At 45.0% G+C, this 24,794-nt stretch overlaps 1 protein-coding gene across 3 annotated transcripts in view; it reads left to right on the forward strand.

Moving 5' to 3' along the window:
• Window positions 1-24,794, forward strand: part of cdkal1 (CDK5 regulatory subunit associated protein 1-like 1) — a 979,997-nt gene that overhangs the window by 741,373 nt on the left and 213,830 nt on the right. For all 3 annotated transcript variants that reach the window (XM_072509703.1, XM_072509704.1, XM_072509705.1), the window contains one exon: window positions 8,250-8,430. In XM_072509703.1, coding sequence (XP_072365804.1) covers window positions 8,250-8,430 — 181 coding nt within the window. The remainder of the gene's footprint in view (window positions 1-8,249; window positions 8,431-24,794) is intronic.

A 24,794-nucleotide genomic window follows, 5' to 3' on the forward strand; every position in this document is an offset into this window, starting at 1 on the left:
AATCTGGCCTCCCCTCAGCTTCTAAAGAAAATAACCAGAGCCAATCCAGCCTCTCTTCATATCTCAGATGCTCCATCTTAGGCAACATCCTTGTTGTGTTTGGCCCTTTGTACTTCATGAAGGAACTCACCAAACACTTCGAATTGTCCAAACCAGAATCTTGTATTGAGTCTCGTGTGGTAAGATAGCAATCCGAAACAGAGCACATTATCATGGAGTCTGCTAACTACTCCTCTGGAACTTGCACCTAGCACTGACCATTCACATGTATGTCTTATTACCCTCTCAATCTTCTTCTGAGGATGGCCAGATGTGTCTCCCTTTATATCGGAGTTGCAGGTTGTTATAATATGCACTCATGTTCATAATGAGATACAGACAGGCAGTGATGGACACACACAGGAACCAATCACCACACAGAATACAGAACAACCAATCACCAGGCGGGACACTACAGGGTACATTACCAGTATAAAACACACGAGGCAGGAAGGCTCGGCCTCTTCGTACTGGTGATAGCTGGAGCAACAGTCGGTGCAATGTACAGTCAGCACCTACTACACATGGCACAGAGCAAGTCTGGGCAAGCCAGACCAAGGTTAGCAAGCTTAGCTTAATAAGAGTGTCGGCCCACAGCGAACTATGTACATTACTCGGCAAGTTCAATAAAGCAGTGTTGAACCATCTACAGCGTTGGAAGCCTGTTTTCAAGTGATACTGCATCGAGTTGCAGTCCGTGTTAATCCAACAGATATAACACATCACAGGTCACATGACTGTAGACTAGAGACCGCATGGCATGCCTCAGTACTCCAGCTGTGGCCCAAACAAAGTTTTGTTCAGCTTCAACATAACCACCCTGCTCTTATAATCTATCCCCCAACTGATAAAGGCCTCATAATTTATCCCTCAACTGATAAAGGCAAGTGTCCCGTAGGCCTTAACTACCCTATTAATCTGTCCTGCCGCCTTCAGGGATCTGTGGAGAAGCGCCTCAAGATCCCTCTGTTCCCCTGAGCTTCTTAGTATCCTGCCATTCATTGAGTACTCCCTTGTCTTGTTTCTCCTTCCAAAGTACATTACCTCGCACTTTGTTGCAGGATTAAGTTCCATCTACCACTGATTTGCCGAGTTGAAAAACCTGTCTATACCTTCCTGTAACCCAAGACTTCTTCCTCACTATTAACCACCCTGCAATCTTTGTGTCATCTGCAAACTTACTTATTGCCCCCCCCACAAATTCTCATTTATATATTTTATATATATATATATCACAAACAATAAGGGGCCTAGCACTGAAGCCTCCAATCACACTAACAGCCTTCTATCGCCATCCTCTGTCTCCTACCACTACCACCCTCTACTACCCTGCCAGGCAGTGCATTCCAGACTCCTACCACTATCTGGGTGAAAACATTTTCTTCAAATCTTCTCTAAACCTTATACCCCTCACCTTAAAATTATGCCCCCTTGATACTGACCCTTCAACTAAGGGGAACAGCTGCTTTCTATCAATCCTGTCCAGACCCCTCATACTCGTATACATCTCAATCTGGCCTCCCCTCAGCTTCTAAAGAAAATAACCAGAGCCAAGTTACCCTGGATCCCTTGTGCTTTTAACTACTTTATCAGTCTTCCATGTGGGACCTTGTCAAAGGCTTTTCTGAAATCCATATAAAGTACATTATCTGCATTACCGTCATCTACACATCTGATCGCCTCCTCGAAAAATTAAAATTCGTTAAGCATGACCTCCCTCTGACGAAAGCCAAGCTCACTATCCCTGATCAAACCTTGCCTCTCAAAATGGAGATTAATTTTCTCCTTAAGTATTTTCTCCAATAGTTTCCATACCACTGATGTGAGACTCACTGATCTGTAATTCCCTGATTTATCTCTACCACCCTTCTTGAAAGGTGGAACCACAGTAGCTGTTCTCCAATCCCCTGGCACCTCCCCTGTGACCAGAGAAGCATTAGAAATCTGGGTCAGAGCCCCTGTAATTTCCTCCCCTGCCTCCCACAACAGCCTGGGGTACAATAAGTACAGACCTGGGGATTTGTCCACTTTTAATCCTACCAAACCTCCTATACCTCCTCACTCCCTATGCCAAACTCTTCAAGAGCCTCACGGTTCCTGTCCCGAATTCTGTACCTAAATCCTCCTCTTCCCGAGTGAATACAGATGTGAAGTACTCGTTTCAACCTATCAATGTCCTCCGGTTCCATGCACAGTTTGCCCCACTGGTCCCTAATGGGCCCTCTTCGTTCGTTGTTATCCTCTTCCCCTTAATATATTTGGAGAATATTTTAGGATTTTCCCTAATCCTACCCACCAGTGCTTTTTCTTGTTCCCTCTTTCCTCTCCTAATTGCTTTCTTAAGATTCCCCCCGCACTTTCTGTACACTAAGGCCTCGGCTGATTTGCTCCCTCATACCTGCTAAAAGCCTTGCTTTTCTTTCTTATCCAGTCCTGAATATTCCTAGACATCCAGGGTCACCCCCCTCCCTTACTTAGGCCAGATCCTGCCTTATTCTGATAAAATCTGCCTTCCCCCAATCCAAAAGCGTTTTTTCCTTTTCCATAACAAACTTAAATCATACTGTGTGTTTTCGCTGTCACTAAAATGCTCCCCCACTGCCACCTTGAACACCTGTCTGACTTTTTCCCCCAGAATTAGATCCAGCACTCTGCTGTTCCTTGTTGGACCTTCTACATATTGACATAAGAAACTCTCCTGAAGACGGGCGCAATTTAGCCAAAACATTTCTAAGTTTGATAGCATGTGGGAACTGCCACAAGTATGCTCGGACCGGCGAGGCCGTCACCGCTATAAAACGTTAACTAGTCCACTTCACGAGGCCCACATGCTCCACGCCGCAGATGATGGTTTCGCCGAGACTGCATTCGCCACCCCTGCTAACAAGGGAGAGGAGCACTTAAACCGATCCTGCAGAGCAAACCCCATACAGCTCGCAGCCATGCCACCGAGAAGACCAGCCCCACGATTCGGGGATGCCAACCTGGAGGACACGGTAGAGGCCAGACGGTATACCCTGTTCCCCCGAGCGTCTCGGAGAGTCAGCCACAGGGCAGCCACTGGGAGGAAGTGGCAGCAACTGTCCGTTCGGGTCCCAACCCCCCTACCCCACCGAGAATGCGCCTGGCACCACTCCCGCCCAGCACCGTTCCATGCCCTGGCCCACTCATGTCCAGCAGTGCTGCCCACGCAGCCTCACCCCCACACACCCCGACACCCCCACAATAACTGACGGGTGCAGCTCACTATGCCCCCCTCTGTGCCTCGCAGGAGAAGTTGGCCCACAATAAACGGGAGAGGGTTAAGATGGGCGGCGGGGTGCTGAATATCAGAGTCCTCAGACCCTACGAGGAACAGGCCCTGGAGGTTGTGTGGGTGGCTTATCTGTCACCAAAGTAGAGGTTGGCATGGCACAGCAGAGGTTCTACCGGCCCCCACCCAGATGACCTGTCACACGTGAGTTGTTAATACCATGCAGACCAACCCATCCCTCCCACTAACCATTAGTCCATTCTCCCGTACGATCCTCATCCGACTGCCGGCCCATCCGGGGTGGTCCCCCCTCCTGCCTTGCATAAGAACACCTCGGGGGGAGGTGGGGGGGGGGGGCTCTGAGGACACCACCATATTCACGCACAGCTGTCATCCCCAATCTCCACCACAGCAAAGACGCACACCTTGCTGGGCGACAGTCACGGGTAGGCTTCTGGGGCACATTCCGGTGAGCACCACACAGTTACTGATGCACATCAGGTGGGGGCAGAAACGCCCAGACGAGACATCAGTCGGAGGTCTGCTGGATCCCAGGACCCAGCTGGGTCCCAGTCAGATGCTGAACCTCTCGACCAGGTTTACCCAGAGCTGATGCCGACTCTAGGGTGCGGCGGAGATGTTCAGCAGGGGATGTCAGAAGCACTCCAGCAAGTCCATAGCCGATTGGAGGCGTCCCAGAGGCTACGGGTGCAGAAGATGGCGTCGGCAATGCATGGCACCGAGGCCAGCACTGCTAGCGTGGCGACCGCAGTGGAGAGCCTGGTGCACTGCATCGGCAGCATGAGTGGAGGTGTCCAAGGCATATCTGAGATGGCCACGGCTGAGCGTCTCAACAGCATGTCCCAGTCTCTGGGGACGTGACCTGGACCTCATTTGCTGTCATTAGATGACTGACCTGGCGATGATGCAGCTCAGTTTATATACTGCACTGCTCTGAATTCAACATGGAAGATTTACAGCTTTGTAGATTATGTTCTTGTTGAGTTTGTTTTCTCGCATTGTTCATTGATCGGGCAGAAACGCTTCAGCTCTTCACAATGAATCTACTCAGCTTTACATAATTAACTCGAGTTTCACCTGTAAACATGCCAGAATATTTTCATGTTACAATACAACGTAAATTATTTTTTTAACTGCAGTTTGAGATTACATGAGCAGTCTATATGTTATTACTTCTTCAAATCTTTTTCAGATGTGTTTTGTAGCATTCCCAGAGCCATATAAACTCTCAAAGCACAGAAGAAGGCCATTCGGCCCATCATGCATGCAATGGCTCTTTCAAAGAGCTTCAAACGATTCCCACATCACTGCCCTTGCCCATAGTCCTGCAATTTTCTCCCCTTTTATAAATTTCACTCCATTTGTTCCCTCTTACACAACCATTTCACATTTTCTTGAGTTTTCTTTTCAAATCTGCTTTTGTTTTTTTTTGTTCCATAATCTATTTAATGTTCAAGTTCATTTATTATTGCATCGACAGCTGCTAAATCGAGTTCGACAACAGAAATCCTGTCATCCTACCTGTCCATATAGTCCAAAGTGTTACATTTGAGGACCCTAAAATAGAAACAACTAACACCTGTGAGACAGGTGTCTCACATACCATATACAGGTAAATCCTGTTTTTACGGAATGGCTCGGGGCCGAGTTTATTCCGTAACAAAGAATGTTCCTTAAAACCGGTAGTGTTTCCGCGAGGGAACGCTTCAGCCTAATCCACCCTATCAGCAATATGACCATACCTGGAGGCTGTGCTGCAGGACTGAATAACCCAGAATTGTCATGGTTAGGCAGACAGTCTCTTGAAAGAAGTAGATTGGCACAAGTACTGCAGTGCTGACTGAGTTTGAAGGTGATCAATAATTGATATAAATTGACCCGCTACAGAAATGAGACAAACAACCACAACCCAGTACAAGTCCACAAGCCTGTCCATAAAACTGGCATTTCCGGTAAATTGGTATTGTGTAAAAATGGGATTTACCTATAGTTTCTGAGTGTGTTACCATTGAAAGTTCATGGCACTGATCAGATGGCATTCTCTGAAAGTCTTCTTGTAATCTGTAGGACATGGGCTGTATTCAATTAAGAATAAAAGGAGATGGCCCTCTGACTCTCAATGAAATCTTTCCATTTAGTCAATTTTTCTATATTCATTATGCTATGTAATATTGTGCCAGAATTGGAAGAGCTCTCCCGTGGATGAGTTGAGCAACAACCTGTCATTGTTACACTACCAAATCATGCCCCAGACTCTGCGTATGCCCTGTCCCATCAACAAAAGGTAGCGGCACAATGGCACGATCGGGATGGAGTGGCCTTGGGAATCCTTGACATTGACTCTGGACCTAATCAAGTCCCATGGCATTATGTAAAACATGGGCAAGGAAACCTCCTGCTTATTATCACCGACTGCCTTCCCTCAGCTGAGCAACACAACTTCGAAGAAACACTGAGAGTTGCAAGGGCACAGAATATGCTCTGGGAGGGGGTTTCAGTGTTCAACACTGAGTGACTATTGACCGAGCTGACCGAGACCCGAACAATGGAGACTGGGCTTGTGCCAGGTAGTGAGGAAACCAACGAAAGTGAAAAACCAAGTTGACCTTTCCTTCACCAATCTACCTGTCACAGTCACAGTGTTGGTAGGATGACTACTGCACCAGTCTTGTGGAGACATTGTGGCCACTCTCACTAGCGGGATCTTCTGGTCACGGCAACCCCCCCCCCCCCCATAGAAAATGTTACTCCATTATTAAAAAAGGGAAGCAGACATAAAGCAGGAAACTACAGAACAGGTAGCTAAATGTCTGTCATAGAGAGAATATTAGAAGCTATTATTAAAGAAGTTTTCACAGGACACTTGGATAAGTTCAAAGTAATCAGGCAGAGTCAACATGATTTTGTGAAATAAAAATCATGTTTAACCAACTTTTTGGAATTATTTGAGGAAGTAACACATGCTGTGGATACAACATTTGCTAGAGTTCCCGTCAAAGGTTATTGTGGAAAATAAAAGCTCACGGTGTGATGGTAACATATTGGCATGCATAGATGATTGGCTGGCTGACAGAAAACAGAGTAGGCATAAATGGGTCTTTTTCCGGTTGGCAAGGTGTAACAAGTGGTGTGCCACAGGGATAGGTGCTGGGGCCTCAACAATTTATAATTTATATAAATAACTTGGACGAAGGCATGGAGAGGATGGTTGCCAAATGTATTTATGACACAAAGATAGGTAACTTGTGAAGAGGGCATAAGGAAGCGACAGAAAAATTTAGATAGGCTAAGTGAGTGGGCAAAGATCTGGCAAATGGAGTATTATTTGGAAAAATGTGTAATTGTCCATTTTGGCAAGAAGAATAAAAAAAGAAGCACATTACCTAAATGATGAGAGATTGCAGAGCTCTGAGATGCAGAGGGGATCTGGGTGATTTGTGCATGAATCACAAAAGGCTACTATGCAGGTACAGCAAGTAATTAGGAAAGCTAATAGAATGTTATTATTTGTTGCTATGCTTCAGTTATACAGAGCGCTAGTGAGACCACATCTGGAGTACTGTTTACAGTATTGGTCACTTTATTTAAGGAATGGATGGATCAGATCAGAGAAGATTTACCAGACTAATACCTGGAATGGGCAGGTTGACTTATGAAGAAAGGTTTGACAGGCTAGGTTTGTGTCTACTAGAGTTTAGAAGAGTAAGAGGCAACTTGATTGAAACATACAAGATCCGTATTGACAGGGTGGATGTGGAGAGCATATTTCCACTTATTGGGAGAATCTAGAACTAGGAGCCGCTATTTTTAAAAAATAGGTCGCCCATTTAAAATTGAGATGAGACAAAAAATCTTCTCTGAGGGAACTCTTTCTGAAAAGGTGGTGGAAGCAGAGCCATTGATAATTTTCAAGGCAGAGGTGAACAGATTCTTGGTAAGCAGGCGGGTGATAGGTTATCAAAGGTAGGCGGGATGCAGATTTGACATTACTATCAGATCAGCCACGCTCTTATTAAATGGTGGAGCAGGCTCGAGGGACCAAATAGCCTACTGCTGCTTCTTGTTCGCATGTTGTCATATCACTATTCCTTCACTGTTGTTGGGTTAGAATCTTGAAACTCCCTGCCGAACATTGCACCACATTGATAGCAGTGTTTCAAGGAGGCAGCTCATCAGCACCTTCTCAAGGTCAGTTAGGAATGGGTGACAGAGGGCAGCATTGTGGCACAGTGGGTAGCACTGCTGCCTCACGGCGCCGAGGTCCCAGGTTCAGTCCCAGCTCTGGGTCACTATCCGTGTGGAGTTTGCACATTCTCCCCGTGTTTGCGTGGGTTTTGGCCCACAACCCAAAGATGTGCAGGGCAGCTGGATTGGCCATGCTAAATTGCCCCTTAATTGGAAAAAAAATATTGGGTACTCTGAGTTTAAAATAAAAGGAATGGGTGACAAATAGTGTCTTTGCCAGCGACACTCTCATGCCATGAACGATCCCAAAAAAGAGGGGGGGGGGGGGAATTGTTTAGGCATTTGGATTTCAAATTTGTCGGTTAATTAGCATGAATAGGATTGGATGTTTTAAAACATATATGAGAAAAAGGAGGAATGCGAAAATGACAATCATCTACTAAATACCATAGATTTACTTCCATTGGTATGTGGAAGATAGTCGTACTCCGAATGATGGCAACCCTACAAGATACGTCATCCAAGTGTTGCTATTTCCTGCATTTTGTTCAAATGATTTAATGATGCGTAATTGCCCTGAGCAGACTGGGTCATATAAGTATGCAGGTTTGATTGAGTATTTTGACATTAGCTCTACTGAATAGGGATTCTGTGCTTTGTGCACAGGACAACTGAAACAGTGAACAAACATTTCAGGAGATTATATAAAGAAACATAAATATTTAATCTGAATTTTCATCTTTTCATTCAGGGTGCCAGGGATTACAATTGCCACAGACATTATCTGTGGCTTTCCCGGTGAGACAGAAGTGGACTTCCAAGAAACTCTGAAACTAATTCGGGAGTACAAGTTTCCGAGCCTGTTCATCAATCAGTTTTACCCACGTCCAGGAACTCCAGCTGCCAAAATGGAACAAGTTCCAGCCCAAGTGGTGAGCTCTTTATTCATGTGAACTTTCATCTTGTTTCAACCATATGTAACCAGATAAATCATAGATCCAGTAGGTCTTTAACAAACCCCTGTTGATCACCATCTTGAGTAAGTTGTATGAAGCAGGCAACCGAGGGAATACAAATACAAAATGCAGATTACCAACAAAGAAATTGTTTTCGGAATGGGAGCCATGATCTTCAATATGTTTTTTTTAACCCAAATCTGTGCAGAAACATCCACGGTTCCAGATTCTCTTAGAGAAATATTTAGCTGACATTCTTAAATGCTTGCATCTTGATTGACTTGATGTATTGTCTGCAACTGGCTTCTTGTCTGTTTAATACCAAGACCCACTTTTCACATCAGTATGTTCAACCACCAATAGGTAAATGATCGAGAATCAAAATGATGACAGAACAGTAGTATTTCATTCTGTCAAGACTTCTGTTTGTAACTTGCTGATTTAAATGCTGCCACAATGAACAGGAACTGTGAGTACATTTGCACAGCATAGCAAAGCATTGTAAGGGTCCACAAACTCCATTCTGTATTCTGCACACAGTAACTACTCTGTTTAAAGCTTCCTTCGGGAGCCTTGCAAAAGAAAAAGTGCAATCCTGAGGGTGTTCTGCATTCTTTTCCCCCCCATTAATCAGTGAGCTATAAATAGTGCAGCTTCTATGCACAGCAACAATGTATCAGTGTACAACGAAAGGTTACTCTACTTTTTGCCCAACCACAATGGTTTTAACAGCACCAGTCGGTGCCAGCTGTTATCTTGCAGTAAGATGGGATAAGGTTTTTGTATTAACGCTTATTATTAGGCAGGTACGCACAACACTGTGACTTTATAAATTTCAGTATGACCTTAACAAATGCTGAATCGGACCACCACATGTATGTATATATCAGATTGCTGTGAAACAGGAAGTCTTTAAACACTGATAAATAAGAACAGGCAAAAAACCCTGAAGAAACCCATGCCTGTTTATACCAGTCAAGCCAATGGAGTTAGTGTATCCTATTTTTATGTTTACGTGGAAATAATCTTCAGTATCTGTGCTGAAATCATTCTATGTATTTTTGTAATAATTAGAGATCAGAAAAAACCCTGATTCCTTCATGAATAGTGTCTGCAATGGGAAAATGTATTGCAGATGTAAAAGGGAGCTGTGAAGGAACAGAATGTGGGAAAATGCGTTCCATAAGTTTCAGTGTGGATGAAGGAGATTAACTATCTTCCAAAAACTTCTTCCTGGATATTTATATTCCAGATGTTCTCTCCAGTAACTTAATCTGGTCACCCTACAGGATTTGTAACAGATTTATTTTCAGATAAAATGACATTTTAATAATGTGAAATAAATGTCCTGATCTGAAGGAGGTTTTGGTGCAGTAAAGAAATGTATTGAGTCTCGAACATTGCCAATATAAATGTTGATACTGGCAATGGTGCAGAGTATGTGGATTTTTTGTTTTTACTGATGTTTGGTATTGTATCATCCTTCCTTCAGAAGGTCAAAACAAATTTGAGTAAAATAGCGTTGATCTGAACAAAAACTCTTGCAGAATGGAACTCCCATTCTGTTTCCTACTGATCCAGCCTGTAATTTCGGAAGTATTTGCTGACCTGTATAATGCACCCTCTGCTTGATGTTCTGATGTGTCTGTGTCCTTATAGTTTACCTTTCGTATATCATGTCACATAAACCTTCATACATTATACTATGATACAAGGCAATCTAGTCAAATAGATTGTTTATCATCTGAACTCAAAGACTGATCATTTTCATTTGTGTAAATACTTTGTAAACCCATTCCATGTTTCGATTTGATATGTGGGTGATATAGCATGCAATATGGGAGATGTGGATTGATAGAATTTGCTCTTGTCACCCAGGATTCATTTGAGCTGAGGGAGGGATGGTATAACTACTTGGTGGGGTCATTTTCCTAATTGGTTTGTTCGACAGTGGATGGTGTTCCAAGAGTATTACACCTTTTCTTTGATCAGCTTTCATTCCTGGGTGCGGTTTGGGGTTGTTGGGAGAGCTGGCTTGTGTTGACTGAGCCTCTAGGAAAGATTGTATTTAGTTTAAAATAAACATATTGATGGCAACGGTTCATTTTACAACTGTGGTTTGGTGCAGACTTCTATACGATCTCAAAGGGTTGAGCTGTGCCATGTTGGATACTGGTTGATTTTGAATTATGTAAACGTAGGGACTTGCCCTCTTCTATATCATCTAGCAAACCTCAGTAAACTAAAAGCAATAACTGTGTGAGAGCACTTGCATTTTGTGACTGGTAGATGAGTATAATTTCATATTAAACCAGTTCTTATTTGAAAAGAATATAACTGCAAAAGCAACTTTAAATAAAACTGAAATATGTTAACACCCAAACAATAGTACAGTGAAAATCTATGAGCTGCCTTCTTTTAAAACATAAAATGTCAATAAACAGAACATGTGCAAAAGTGCAAATTTCTGAGGGATTGCATCCTAATAGCAATCAATAAGAGAAATACAGTGAGATCGCACTAAAAGCACTAATTTAAGTGATCTGTTCGTTTTCACATTACAAATAGGAATATTTTTCCATTGGGATGATTACCAAATGAAAACTTTTGAAGCTATTTGTCTTGCATCATCTGCAATTTTTCCTCCGTGCATAATTTTCATAATGGAAAAAATATTGTACAGATCTTTTTGAACTATTATACTTTGACATTGCATTCACACTATTAAGATTGATGTTGGAATAAAGCAATTTCAGCTTTGAACTGTTGATAACTTGTGTACATGTTGGTTTGAAAAGAGCAAACTGACGTTGAAGCCAACTGGAGTCGAGTCCTTGCTTCATGAACTCTTATTTTGTTCCCATCCCGTGTCAGATCCTGACCAGATTCTGGCCACGCACAAACCAAGGCTGGGATTCTCTGTTCTGAATTCCCTGCTACCGCTGCCAGCGAGAACAGAGAATTTGGCACTCAGCCAAAACTTTATTCACTGCAGTGGGAATGGAGAACCCCGCCGGTGTGAATGGACAGAGAATCCTGCCCTATAATTTAACATCAATGTGAAGTGCTTGACATCTTTGCCACAATCGTAGTGTAAAATCACCACCAATCTCATTAAAATGACATTCTTACCTTTTTCATAGCTTGCAGTGAGAACTTGCTCCCCTGGCTGCAGTCATTCCATCAGTGAGGTAAGTAGGGAGGCTGTTGGCCTGGTGCAATTACAGCAAAGCCTCTTTTGATGTCATGAGCTGAAGACATGCCCCTTGCGGTCTGCCTTCAGCTCAATGTCTGCTAAGTGTTGTGAGGATATGTGTATGCATGCAATATAACGTAAGGTGCTCAGCAGAGTTAGCGTGGGCTGGTAGGTGGCACCGGCACTGCTGAACACTGTAAAAAGGCAACTAGAAAATACGAAACAGTCCAGTGAAGAATTGAATCTGGGAATAAGAGTTTGAAGAAGAAATTTACAGAAGAAAGTAAGCAGTGCAATGCTTATTGAACTGAGTACGATTACCATACCCTCACACATGACAGACCGAGATGTGAAAGAACTGCCAACAAATAAGACTGTGTTATATTGTGGAAATGAAAAATTGTATTGTATTCTCTGTTAAAAGGGCGTAAAGCTTTTGAAAAAGAGAAGGGATCTGATAATAAGGCGGATAAATCTCCAGGGCCTGATAATCTTCATCCCAGAGTACTTACGGAAGTAGCCCTAGAAATAGTGGATCCATTGGCGGTCGTTTTCCAAAATTCTTTAACTCTGGAATGGTTCCTACAGTTTAGACCATAGATAATATAACCCTGCTATTCAAAAAGCGAGGTAGAGAGAAAACAGGGAACTATAGACCAGTGAGCCTAACATTGGTGGTAGAAAAGCTGCTGGAGTCCATTATCAAGGATTTCATAGCACAGCATTTGGAAAGCAGTGGTATAATCACACAAAGTCAGCATGGATTTCTGAAAAGGAAATAATGCTTGACAAATCTATTGGAATTCTTTGAAGATATAACTAGTAGAGTTGACATGGGAGACGCGATGGATGTGGTTTATTTAGACTTTCAGAAGGCTTTTGACAAGGTCTCACATAGCAGATTACGATGTAAAGTTAAAGCACATGGGATGGTGGGTAGTGCCTTGAGATGGACAGAAAGTTGGTTAGCAGACAGGAAGCAAAACGTTGGAATAAATGGGTCTTTTTCTTTTTTTTTTAAAAATATTTTATTGAAAATTTTTGGTCAACCATCACAGTACATTGTGTATCCTTTACACAATAATATAACAGTATAAATAACAATGACCTGTTTTATAAACAAAGAATAAATAATATATAACTAAAACTAAATGGCAACTGCCTTGTCTCAGATAAACACTCTCCAAAAATATGATTTAACAGTCCAATATACAATTATTTATAGCAACAACCTATACATATTATACATATATATTAACAACCCTGAGAGTCCTTCTGGTCCCCCCCCCCCCCCCCCCCCCCGGGCTGCTGCTGCTACCACCTTCTTTTCCATTCCCTCTATCTTTCTGTGAGGTATTCGACGAACGGTTGCCACCGCCTGGTGAACCCTTGAGCCGATCCCCTTAGGACGAACTTAATCCGTTCCAGCTTTATAAACCCTGCCATGTCATTTATCCAGGTCTCCACCCCCGGGGGCTTGGCTTCCTTCCACATCAACAGTATCCTGCACCGGGCTACTAGGGACGCAAAGGCCAAAACATCGGCCTCTCTCGCCTCCTGTACTCCCGGCTCTTGTGCAACCCCAAATATAGCCAACCCCCAGCTTGGTTCGACCTGGACCCCCACTATTTTCGAAAGCACCTTTGTCACCCCCATCCAGAACCCCTGTAGTGCCGGACATGACCAGAACATGTGGGTGTGATTCGCTGGGCTTCTCGAGCATCTTGCACACCTATCCTCTACCCCCAAAAATTTACTGAGCCGTGCTCCAGTCATATGCGCCCTGTGTAACACCTTAAATTGAATCAGGCTTAGCCTGGCACACGAGGACGATGAGTTTACCCTACTTAGGGCATCCGCCCACAGCCCCTCCTCAATCTCCTCCCCCAGCTCTTCTTCCCATTTCCCTTTCAGCTCATTTACCATAATCTCCCCCTCGTCCCTTATTTCCCTATATATATCTGACACCTTACCGTCCCCCACCCATGTCTTTGAGATCACTCTGTCCTGCACCTCATGCGTCAGGAGCTGCGGGAATTCCCTCACCTGTTGCCTCGCAAAAGCCCTCAGTTGCATATACCGGAATGCATTCCCTTGGGGCAACCCATATTTCTCGGTCAGCGCTCCCAGACTTGCGAACTTCCCATCCACAAACCGATCTTTCAGTTGCGTTACTCCTGCTCTTTGCCATATTCCAAATCCCCCATCCATTCTCCCCGGGGCAATCCTATGGTTATTTCTTATCGGGGACCCCACCAAGGCTCCCGTCTTTCCCCTATGCCGTCTCCACTGTCCCCAAATTTTCAAAGTCGCCACCACCACCGGGCTTGTGGTGTATTTCTTCGGTGAGAACGGCAATGGGGCCGTCACCATAGCTTGTAGGCTAGTCCCCCTACAGGACGCCCTCTCCAATCTCTTCCATGCCGCTCCCTCCTCTTCTCCCATCCACTTACTCACCATTGAGATATTGGCGGCCCAGTAGTACTCACTTAGGCTCGGTAATGCCAGCCCCCCCCCCTATCCCTACTACGCTGTAAGAATCCCTTCCTCACTCTCGGGGTCTTCCCGGCCCACACAAAACTCATGATACTCTTTTCGATCCTTTTGAAAAAAGCCTTCGTGATCACCACCGGGAGGCACTGAAACACAAAGAGGAATCTCGGGAGGACTACCATTTTAACCGCCTGCACCCTCCCTGCCAGTGACAGGGATACCATGTCCCATCTCTTGAAGTCCTCCTCCATTTGTTCCACCAATCGCGTTAAATTTAACCTATGCAATGTACCCCAATTCTTGACTATCTGGATCCCCAAGTAACGAAAGTCCCTTGTTACCTTCCTCAGCGGAAAGTCCTCTATTTCTCTGCTCTGCTCCCCTGGATGCACCACAAACAACTCACTTTTTCCCATGTTCAGTTTATATCCTGAGAATTCTCCAAACTCCCGAAGTGTCCGTATTATCTCTGGCATCCCCTCCGCCGGGTCCGCTACATATAACAACAAATCATCCGCATATAGAGATACCCGGTGTTCTTCTCCTCCTCTAAGTACTCCACTCCACTTCTTGGAACCCCTCAATGCTATTGCCAGGGGCTCAATCGCCAGTGCAAACAATAATGGGGACAGAGGGCATCCCTGCCTTGTCCCTCTATGGAGCCGAAAGTATGCAGATCCCCGTCCATTCGTGACCACACTCGCCACTGGGGCCCTATACAACAGCTGCACCCATCCAACATACTCATCTCCGAAACCAAATCTCCTCTGCACCTCCCACAGATAATCCCACTCCACTCTATCAAATGCTTTCTCGGCATCCATCGCCACCACTATCTCCACTTCCCCCTCTGGTGGGGGCATCATCATTACCCCTAGCAGCCTCCGTATATTCGTATTCAGCTGTCTCCCCTTCACAAACCCAGTTTGGTCCTCATGGACCACCCTCGGGACACAATCCTCTATCCTCATTGCCATTACCTTGGCCAGAATCTTAGCGTCTACATTTAGGAGGGAAATAGGTCTATAGGACCCGCATTGCAGCGGGTCCTTTTCCTTCTTTAGGAGAAGCGATATCGTTGCCTCTGACATAGTCGGGGGCAGCTGTCCCCTTTCCTTTGCCTCATTAAAGGTCCTCATCAGTAGCGGGGCAAGCAAGCCCATATATTTCCTGTAAAATTCAACTGGGAATCCATCCGGTCCAGGAGCCTTCCCCGCCTGCATGCTCCTAATTCCTTTCACTACTTCCTCTATTTCAATCTGTGCTCCCAGTCCCACCCTTTCCTGCTCCTCCACCTTGGGAAATTCCAGCCGGTCCAGAAAGCCCATCATTCTCTCCCTCCCATCCGGGGGTTGAGCTTCGTATAATTTTTTATAAAATGCCTTGAACACTCCATTCACTCTCTCCGCTCCCCGCTCCATCTCTCCTTCCTCATCCCTCACTCCCCCTATTTCCCTCGCTGCTCCCCTTTTCCTCAATTGGTGGGCCAGCAACCTGCTCGCCTTCTCCCCATATTCGTACTGTACACCCTGTGCCTTCCTCCACTGTGCCTCTGCAGTACCCGTTGTCAGCAAGTCAAATTCTACGTGTAGCCTTTGCCTTTCCCTGTACAGTCCCTCCTCCGGTGCCTCCGCATATTGCCTGTCCACCCTCAGAAGTTCTTGCAGCAACCGCTCCCGTTCCCTACTCTCCTGCTTTCCTTTATGTGCCCTTATTGATATCAGCTCCCCTCTAACCACTGCCTTCAGCGCCTCCCAGACCACTCCCACCTGGACCTCCCCATTATCATTGAGTTCCAAGTACTTTTCAATGCACCCCCTCACCCTTAGACACACCCCCTCATCTGCCATTAGTCCCATGTCCATTCTCCAGGGTGGGCGCCCCTCTGTTTCCTCCCCTATCTCCAAGTCCACCCAATGTGGAGCGTGATCCGAAATGGCTATAGCCATATACTCCGTTCCCCTCACCTTCGGGATCAACGCCCTTCCCAAAACAAAAAAGTCTATTCGCGAATAGACTTTGTGGACATAGGAGAAAAACGAAAACTCCTTACTCCTAGGTCTGCTAAATCTCCACGGGTCTACTCCTCCCATCTGCTCCATAAAATCTTTAAGCACCTTGGCTGCTGCCGGCCTCCTTCCAGTCCTGGACCTCGACCTGTCCAGCCCTGGTTCCAACACCGTATTGAAATCTCCCCCCATTACCAACTTTCCCACCTCTAGGTCCGGGATGCGTCCTAGCTTACGCCTCATAAAATTGGCATCATCCCAGTTCGGGGCATATACGTTTACCAAAACCACCGTCTCCCCCTGTAGTTTGCCACTCACCATCACGTATCTGCCCCCGCTATCCGCCACTATAGTCTTTGCCTCAAACATTACCCGCTTCCCCACTAATATAGCCACCCCCCTGTTTTTCGCATCTAGCCCCGAATGGAACACCTGCCCCACCCAACCTTTGCGTAGTCTCACCTGGTCTATCAGTTTCAAGTGCGTTTCCTGTAACATAACCACGTCTGCCTTAAGTTTCTTAAGGTGTGCGAGTACCCGTGCCCTCTTTACCGGCCCGTTCAGCCCTCTCACGTTCCACGTGATCAGCCGGGTTGGGGGGCTTTTTACCCCCCCCCCCTTGTCGATTAGCCATCCCCTTTTTCCAGCTCCTCACCCGGTTCCCACGCAGCTGTGTCCCCCCCAGGCGGTGCCCCCCGCCCATCCCACCCCATGCCAGCTCCCCCCTCTCCCCAGCAGCAGCAGCCCAATAATTCCCCCCCCCCCCCCCCCCCCCCCGCTTGATCCCCCACTAGCGTAGTTACACCCCCCATGTTGCTCCCAGAAGTCAGCAAACTCTGGCCGACCTCGGCTTCCCCACGTGACCTCGGCTCGCACCGTGCGATGCCCCCTCCTTCCTGCTTCCCTATTCCCGCCATGATTATCATAGCGCGGGAACCGAGCCCGCGCTTCCCCCTGGCCCCGCCCCCAATGGCCAACGCCCCATCTCCTCCACCTCCTTTCCTCCCCCCACCACCTCCTGTGGAAGAAAGAAAAGTTACCACATCGCAGGATTAATAACATAAAACTCCTCTTTCCCCCCCTTATTAACCCCTTTTCGCCCCCCATACTCGCCCCACCACTTTGTTGCAAACGTTCTTTTTTTAATAACCCGCTCATTCCAATTTTTCTTCCACGATAAAAGTCCACGCCTCATCCGCCGTCTCAAAGTAGTGGTGCCTCCCTTGATATGTGACCCACAGTCTTGCCGGTTGCAGCATTCCAAATTTTATCTTTTTGTGAAGCACCGCCTTGGCCCGATTAAAGCTCGCCCTCCTTCTCGCCACCTCCGCACTCCAGTCTTGGTATACGCGGATCACCGCGTTCTCCCACTTACTGCTCCGAGTTTTCTTTGCCCATCTAAGGACCATCTCTCTATCCTTAAAACGGAGGAATCTCACCAATATGGCTCTAGGAATTTCTCCTGCTCTCGGTCCTCGCGCCATCACTCGGTATGCTCCCTCCACCTCCAGCGGACCCGCCGGGGCCTCCGCTCCCATTAACGAGTGCAGCATCGTGCTCACATATGCCCCGACGTCCGTTCCCTCCGCACCTTCAGGAAGACCAAGAATCCTTAGGTTGTTCCTCCTCGCGTTGTCTCCAGCGCCTCCAGCCTTTCCACACATCGTTTATGGTGTGCCACGTGCATCTCCGCCTTCACCACCAGGCCCTGTATGTCGTCCTCATTCTCGGCAGCCTTTGCCTTCACGACCCGAAGCTCCTGCTCCTGGGTCTTTTGCTCCTCCTTTAGCCCTTCGATCGCCTGTAATATCGGGGCCAACAGCTCCTTCTTCATTTCCTTTTTGAGTTCTTCCACGCAGCGTTTCAAAAACTCGTGTTGTTCAGGGCCCCATATTAAACTGCCACCTTCCGACGCCATCTTGGTTTTTGCTTGCCTTCCTTGCCGCTGCTCTAAAGGATCCACCGCAATCCGGCCACCTTCCTCTCCTTTTTTCATCCGTATCCAGGGAGGATTCCCTTCTGGTTCACCGCACAGTACTTTTAGCCGTTAAAATTGCCGTTGGGGCTCTTATTAAGAGCCCAAAAGTCCGTTCCACCGGGAGCTGCCGAAACGTGCGACTCAGCTGGTCATCGCCGCACCCGGAAGTCCCAAATGGGTCTTTTTCTGATTGGCAGGCAGTGACTAGTCGGGGACCACAGGGATCTGTTCTAGGACCCCAACTGTTCACATTATATATTAATGATTTGGACGAGGGAATTAAATGTAGTATTTCAAAATTTACAGATGATACAAAATTGGGTGGGAGAATGAACTATGAGGAGGATGCAGAGATGCTTCAGTAGGATTTGAACAGGCTGAATGAGTGGGCACATGCATGGCAGATGCAGTATAAATGTGATGTTATCCACTTTAGTAATAAAAATAGGAAGGCCGATTACTATTTGAATGCATGTAAATTGAGAGAATGGATACATAGCAAACCTTTGGTGTCCCCGTGCATCAGTCGCTGAAACTAAACATGCAGATACAGCAGGCAGTAAAGAAGGCAAATGGTATGTCGGCCTTCATGGTGAGGAGCTTTGAGTATAGAAAGAGGGATGTTTTACTACAATTGTATAGGGCTTTGGTGAGGCCACATTTGGAGTATTTTGTGCAGTTATGGTGTTCTTACCTAATGTTCTTACTATGGAGGGGAGACTAAGTTGGTTAGGATTATATTCATTGGAGTTTAGAAGAATATGAGGCGGGGGGGATCTCATAAAACTTGTAATATTCTAACAGAATTAGACCAGGTAGATTCCAAAGAATGTTCCCGGTGGAGGGGGAGTCCAGAAATAGAGTTCATAGTTTGAAGATAGTCGAATTTACAGTGCAGAAGGGGCCATTCGGCCCATCGAGTCTGCACCGGCTCTTGGAAAGAGCACCCTACCCAAGGTCAACACCTCCACCCTATCCCCATAACCCAGTAACCCCACCCAACACGAAGGGCAATTTTGGACACTAAGGGCAATTCATCATGGCCAATCCACCTGACCTGCACATCTTTGGACTGTGGGAGGAAACCGGAGCACCCGGAGGAAACCCACGCACACACGGGGAGGATGTGCAGACTCCGCACAGACAGTGACACAAGCCAGAATTGAACCTGGGACCCTGGAGCTGTGAAGCAATTGTGCTATCCACAATGCCACCGTGCTGTCCCATAAGGGGGTAAACCTTTTAGGGCTGAGGTGAGGAGAAATTTCTCTGTTGGACAAAGAAGGTTTTGTTATGTTTTTGCAGTAAAAATATTCCATCATTACCTCTATGGTCGTTCATTTACCATACATACCGACCACAAGCCATTGATGAGCCTTTTCAGTGAGTCAAAATGTATCCCTCCCATGGCCTCAGAGGAATACAGCACTGGACGCTTATATTGTCAGCGCCTCAGTACAGCAACGTGCACAGGGCAAGGAAGGACAATGCTAACGTGGGCATGTTAAGTCATCTCCCTTTACTGCATTTGCCAACCCAGGTATTGTGTCCTCCCAAGATGATTTTCTTACTGGAGAGACTTTCCCCATCTCCAGTGAGTGCTAAACAAATTAAACAGTGGACGAACAGAAATCCTATTCTGTCACAAGCTAAAAGATTTCTGATGCCAGGATGGCCATCTATCGTAGAAGATGGTGGGTTGAAGCCTTATGTGAGGTGCAAAGACAAGTTAAGTGTGCAGGATAGTTGCATACTGTGTGGGTCGAGAGTGGTTGTTCCACCCCATGGACGTTTTCAAGTAATGGATGAAATTCATGAGGCTCATCCAGGTGAATCAAATGAAGAGTCTAGCCAGGTCATATGTGTCTTAATATAGACCAGGATTTGGTGAACAAAAGTGAAATCCTGTTCTGCATGTCAATCTGACCAGAAGATGGCGCCACGAGCGCCATTACATTGCCTGATCGTCTTTGGTCGAGACTTCATGTGGATTTTGCAGGTCCTTTCGTGGGTCACATGTTTTTAGTCATCGTGGATGCACATTCTAAGTGGTTAGAAGTGTACATCATGAGCAACATTACAGCTCCCTGTACCACAGAAAAGCTACACCAAGCATTTACGACTCATGGCTTACTGCATTCTCTCGTTTCTGATGATGGTATAGCATTTAAGAGTGCATTGTTCCAAGAATTTAATCAAAGGAATGAAATACACCATGCGCGTCCCATGCCTTTTCTTCCAGCTTCAAATGTTTTGGCAGAGTGGGCTGTTCAGACATTGAAGGAAGGATTGAAGAGGGACCAAGCTCTCTAGGTTCTTATTTCAATATCGTATCACACCACAAACAACTGCGGAACTCTCACCAGCTGAATTATTGATGGGTAGAAGACTGAAGTATCACCTGGATCTGCGACATCCAGATGTCAAAGCAAAAGTGAGGAGACAAGAAAAGCAGACAGAGAGACATGATTCTCATGTTAAGGGGAGACGTTTTAACCTGAATGATTGTGCCTATATCAGGAATTTAGCAGTAACCACCATTGGTGACCTGGAGTTGTTCTTAACCAAAGTGGTCCAATATCTTTGGCAGTGAAATTGAACAATGCAAGAGTTATTTGCAGGCGCCAAGATCATATTCATCTACACCATGACTCAAGAGACAGCAAAAGTTCCAGATACAATAGAAGGAAGTGCTGCTGTGGAAATACAACAAGTGGCTTCTGTTGTATTCTGACTTCCAGTGGACTCTACTTCAGGAGAGGGACACTCATGCACAGATGCTCAACCTACTCCTGAGCCCACAGGTTTAGTTGAACTAAGTAAAGCATCACCAGAGTTGATGGAGTCACCAGTGGTACAGCACAGATCAGAGTGCAGCCGCAAAGCTCCTGAAAGATGACATATAATTAAGGCATTAGTTTCATTGTATTTCTGTCCTTAAGGGACATTAAAATTTATGGGGGGGGGGGGGGGGGAGAAAGTGTTATACAGTGTTATTAGTATGCATCTTCTTATTTAAATCCATTGTTGATGTCATCAGTAAGTGCTGTGATGTCATTAGTTGTTGTCATCTGTGTATATTCATATAATAATAATCATCATCATCTTTATTATTGTCACAAGTAGGCTTACATTAAAACTGCAATAAAGTTACTGTGAAAACCCCCTAGTCGCCACACTCCGGCGCTTGTTCGGGTACACTGAGGGAGAATTCAGAATGTCTAATTCACCTAATAGGCACGCCTGTCGGGACTTGTGGGAGGAAACCGGAGCGTCTGGAGGAAACCCACGCAGACACAGGGAGAACGTGCAGATTCCGCACAGACAATGACCCAACCCGGGCCTACAAAGTAGATGTGAAAGAATAAGTTAGAATGGGATAGCAGCATCCATATTACTAGTAGGGCAACTGGCAAGATGTCATCAGGAAATTTGCTCTTTTGGTATCTGCAGTCAAGTCAGACAGTTATCTTAATTACATGGATTGATGGACCGGTATCTGTTACAATACAGCAAGATAAAAGCAACAGAAAGAGGGGTGCTTGCTTTAAAATACCTCTACCACACCATGACGGAGGAAGATTTTTTAAAAATGTTTAGTGTAACCTAGTTATGCCTTTAAAATGGACATTGTTGAAATGATCCTGGTTACATGGTCATTGTTTCACAACTACTATTGAAGAACAGGGAATTTTAGGCCATTTGGTAAGAGGATGTATGTCTGATATAAAGGTAGAATAAAAGTATATCATATAACTGGTTAGTTCTAATTCTTTTCCTTTGATGTTATTTTGATATTTAGCTGGCTGCTCCCGTTTTTGAGTCCACAGTATATTTAAAATTTCATTATTTTTATATATTAAAAATGTAATTGCCTTTTGGCTATCTTTTTGTGGTCAAGTTACCACAGTTATCAAAGTTGGGGGTTTGAACAGAGCTCGGGTGCCGGGGGAGAGAGGGTATTAATATATAGTGGTGGTGGTGGGGGGGGGGAGGGGGATTGTCAGGGTGCTGGAGTGTTTTGACACTCCTCCTGATATAAAGTGCTGCACACCTGAGCAGCCATAAATAAATCAGTATAAACATTGAGCTAATTTACTCGGTTACCAGCCCAAGTTTACCGGAGCACTGATGGGGCCTGGTGGGACCGATGTTTTAAGAGGCACGGTATGCACAAATTCACTTGGAAGACTAAAAGCTTTGACATCTGTACCTTTTCAAAGGTACTTGGGTACAATGTTGCACCAAAATCCAGATGAGTCATGAAATTGGATTCAATAAACCTTTCTGAGTTATCACCAGAAAATAATAAATATGATAGCTGCTAATTTTTACCAAAACACAAATGGTGCACTTGGTGTCCGTCATGAAAGGAAGCCTTCCATCTCAATGTAGTCGGCTCTGTTCAATTCCGGTCGGTGGCACAGCTGCCTCACAGCGCCAGGGACCCGGGTTCAATTCCGGCCTTGGGTGACTGTGTTGAGTTTGCACTTTCTCCCCGCGTCTGTGTGGATTTCCTCCGGATGCTCCAGTTTCCTCCCACAGTTCAAAGATGTGCAGGTTCGGTGGATTGGCCACGCTACATTGCCCCTTAGTATCCAGGGATGTGCAGGTACGGTGTGGTTACAGGCATAGAGAGGGGGACTGGACCGAGGTCGGGTGCTCTTATCAGAGGGTCGGTGCATATTCAATGGGTCAAATGGCTGCTTCTGCACTATAGAAATTCTGATACAGGGAAACAAGGAATAAGCAGCAAATACCGCCTTGCTAGTGTTCCCACATTGTTAGAACAACGATGAAAATAACCATAATTCAGCAGTCAAATGGGTTCTCATCTGAGGTTGTAGCTGTTGTCGAAGAAGGGAGAAGTAATTTGATTGGAAACTGAAGAAATAATTCCACCATCAGGAAATGTAACTTGGATAAATGCTCGATAAATGTTTAAATGCACAATAAAAGCGTTGAATTAGCGACAAATGTCCAGAGAGATGCACTCCGTTTTGCACGATTTGTGCAGGAAAGATCAGAAGTGAGATTGATTCACTAAATAAATTGAATAAATGGATCACTTAACGATTAAGCTGCAAAGTGTCACTATCCCCTTAAAGATTTTGAAACCAAAACAGCTTTAATTTTTTGCAAGTGAAACTTGAAGATGCCTGACAAATGTGCCCATACATTTCTGATGTTAAATAGCATATTGGATAAATCAAAACCTCGAAACAAAGTATTTTATAAATAAAATAAAAGTAGTCTTGTTTTACGCTTTTGATGCAGAAATTCTAGCTCCTGGTTTCTCCATGGCATTTTGTATTGTTCTGAATAAATATTTTAACAGCAGCTCTAAATTAATATCTTTGTATGTTTATCATTTTCAGTCGTCACACACAAAAGGAGTAGAACAACTGATCAGCCGGCAAACATTTTTATTTCCCACTTGCCATGAATTATTAAAGCACCTGCTGTTAGAGTCTAACCAGAGCTGCTGTTAGAGTCTAACCAGAGCTGCTGTTGATTCTGAGGTGACTTTTTAAAATTAGGATATTAATCTCCTTTTTCAGGAGCACCCACTGTCAGCTTGCACCCACATTCTGCTGATAATCAAACTAATGAGGGAAACTTAATGTGTGGGGAACACGCATCCTACCACCTCTCGTACATTATACGGGAACAGTGATGTACTGTGCCACCTGAAATATTTTATATATTTAAATTTGCCTGTCCATTGCTGACAGATTTTATATTTAAAATTCTGTCAAATGGAATATTTAAGACTCCATGCAAGCATGTTTGGATTTAGTTTAATGACTTTGAACTTTCCTAGCAAGATAAATTATTTTTCAAAGGCACTGCAGTTGACATCTCAAAGACTTCTCTGACAGGTAAATTAAATACAACATAATGATAGTAAGAACAATTATGACATGTAAGTGAATAACATTACCTGCCCTGTGCTTCTTTTGTGCAAACGTTTTGCACCTCAACACATTGGTGTTGATTACATTAAAGACATATCCCTTTGAGGATATCATTACGATCCCAGACCAGACCCCAACAGTGGCTAGGATACTGGACAGAACCCACAATTTTTTGTTTTAATTTTGTAAGATTGTGAGGAAAGGATACCTCGCTCCAGGAGTAATTACACAAAGAAGTAGGGATGTGGTATATTAAAACAAACTTTATTACTAAGATGGTATTAAAATCTTTTAACATAACACTAGAAAATAACTTGCATTTAACCCTTAAACAATACTGCTCAATACAGTGAATACAATACCCTTAATTGTTATCTTTATTCCCACTGAAACAACAAGGGAAAAATAATTTCAGCTCTCAATCCACTGTAGCTACCAATGGTACATAGGAATACTTGCTTTGCAGAGATGTTCTTTGAGAAAGAGCGATCTCGTGAGACTGGTTTAAAGACAAGATCTGACTCCTGTCAGACCCATGTAGAAACTCTGACTGTATTTCTTCAGAAACTTTCTCAGCTTGTTTCAGCTCCCCCTGGTTCCCTGACAAGTATACACTGCTTTAAAAACTGTTAATCTCTTTTAACTGAACTACAGAGAGCATGTTGCCTGACTTGTGGTCACACGTCATCTAGAACTTCTCTGACCTGCTTTTCCTACAAAATGCCTGATACCTTCACTCCATCCAT

Source organism: Scyliorhinus torazame, chromosome 6 (genome assembly GCF_047496885.1).
Source record: "Scyliorhinus torazame isolate Kashiwa2021f chromosome 6, sScyTor2.1, whole genome shotgun sequence".
Lineage (NCBI taxonomy): Eukaryota > Metazoa > Chordata > Chondrichthyes > Carcharhiniformes > Scyliorhinidae > Scyliorhinus > Scyliorhinus torazame.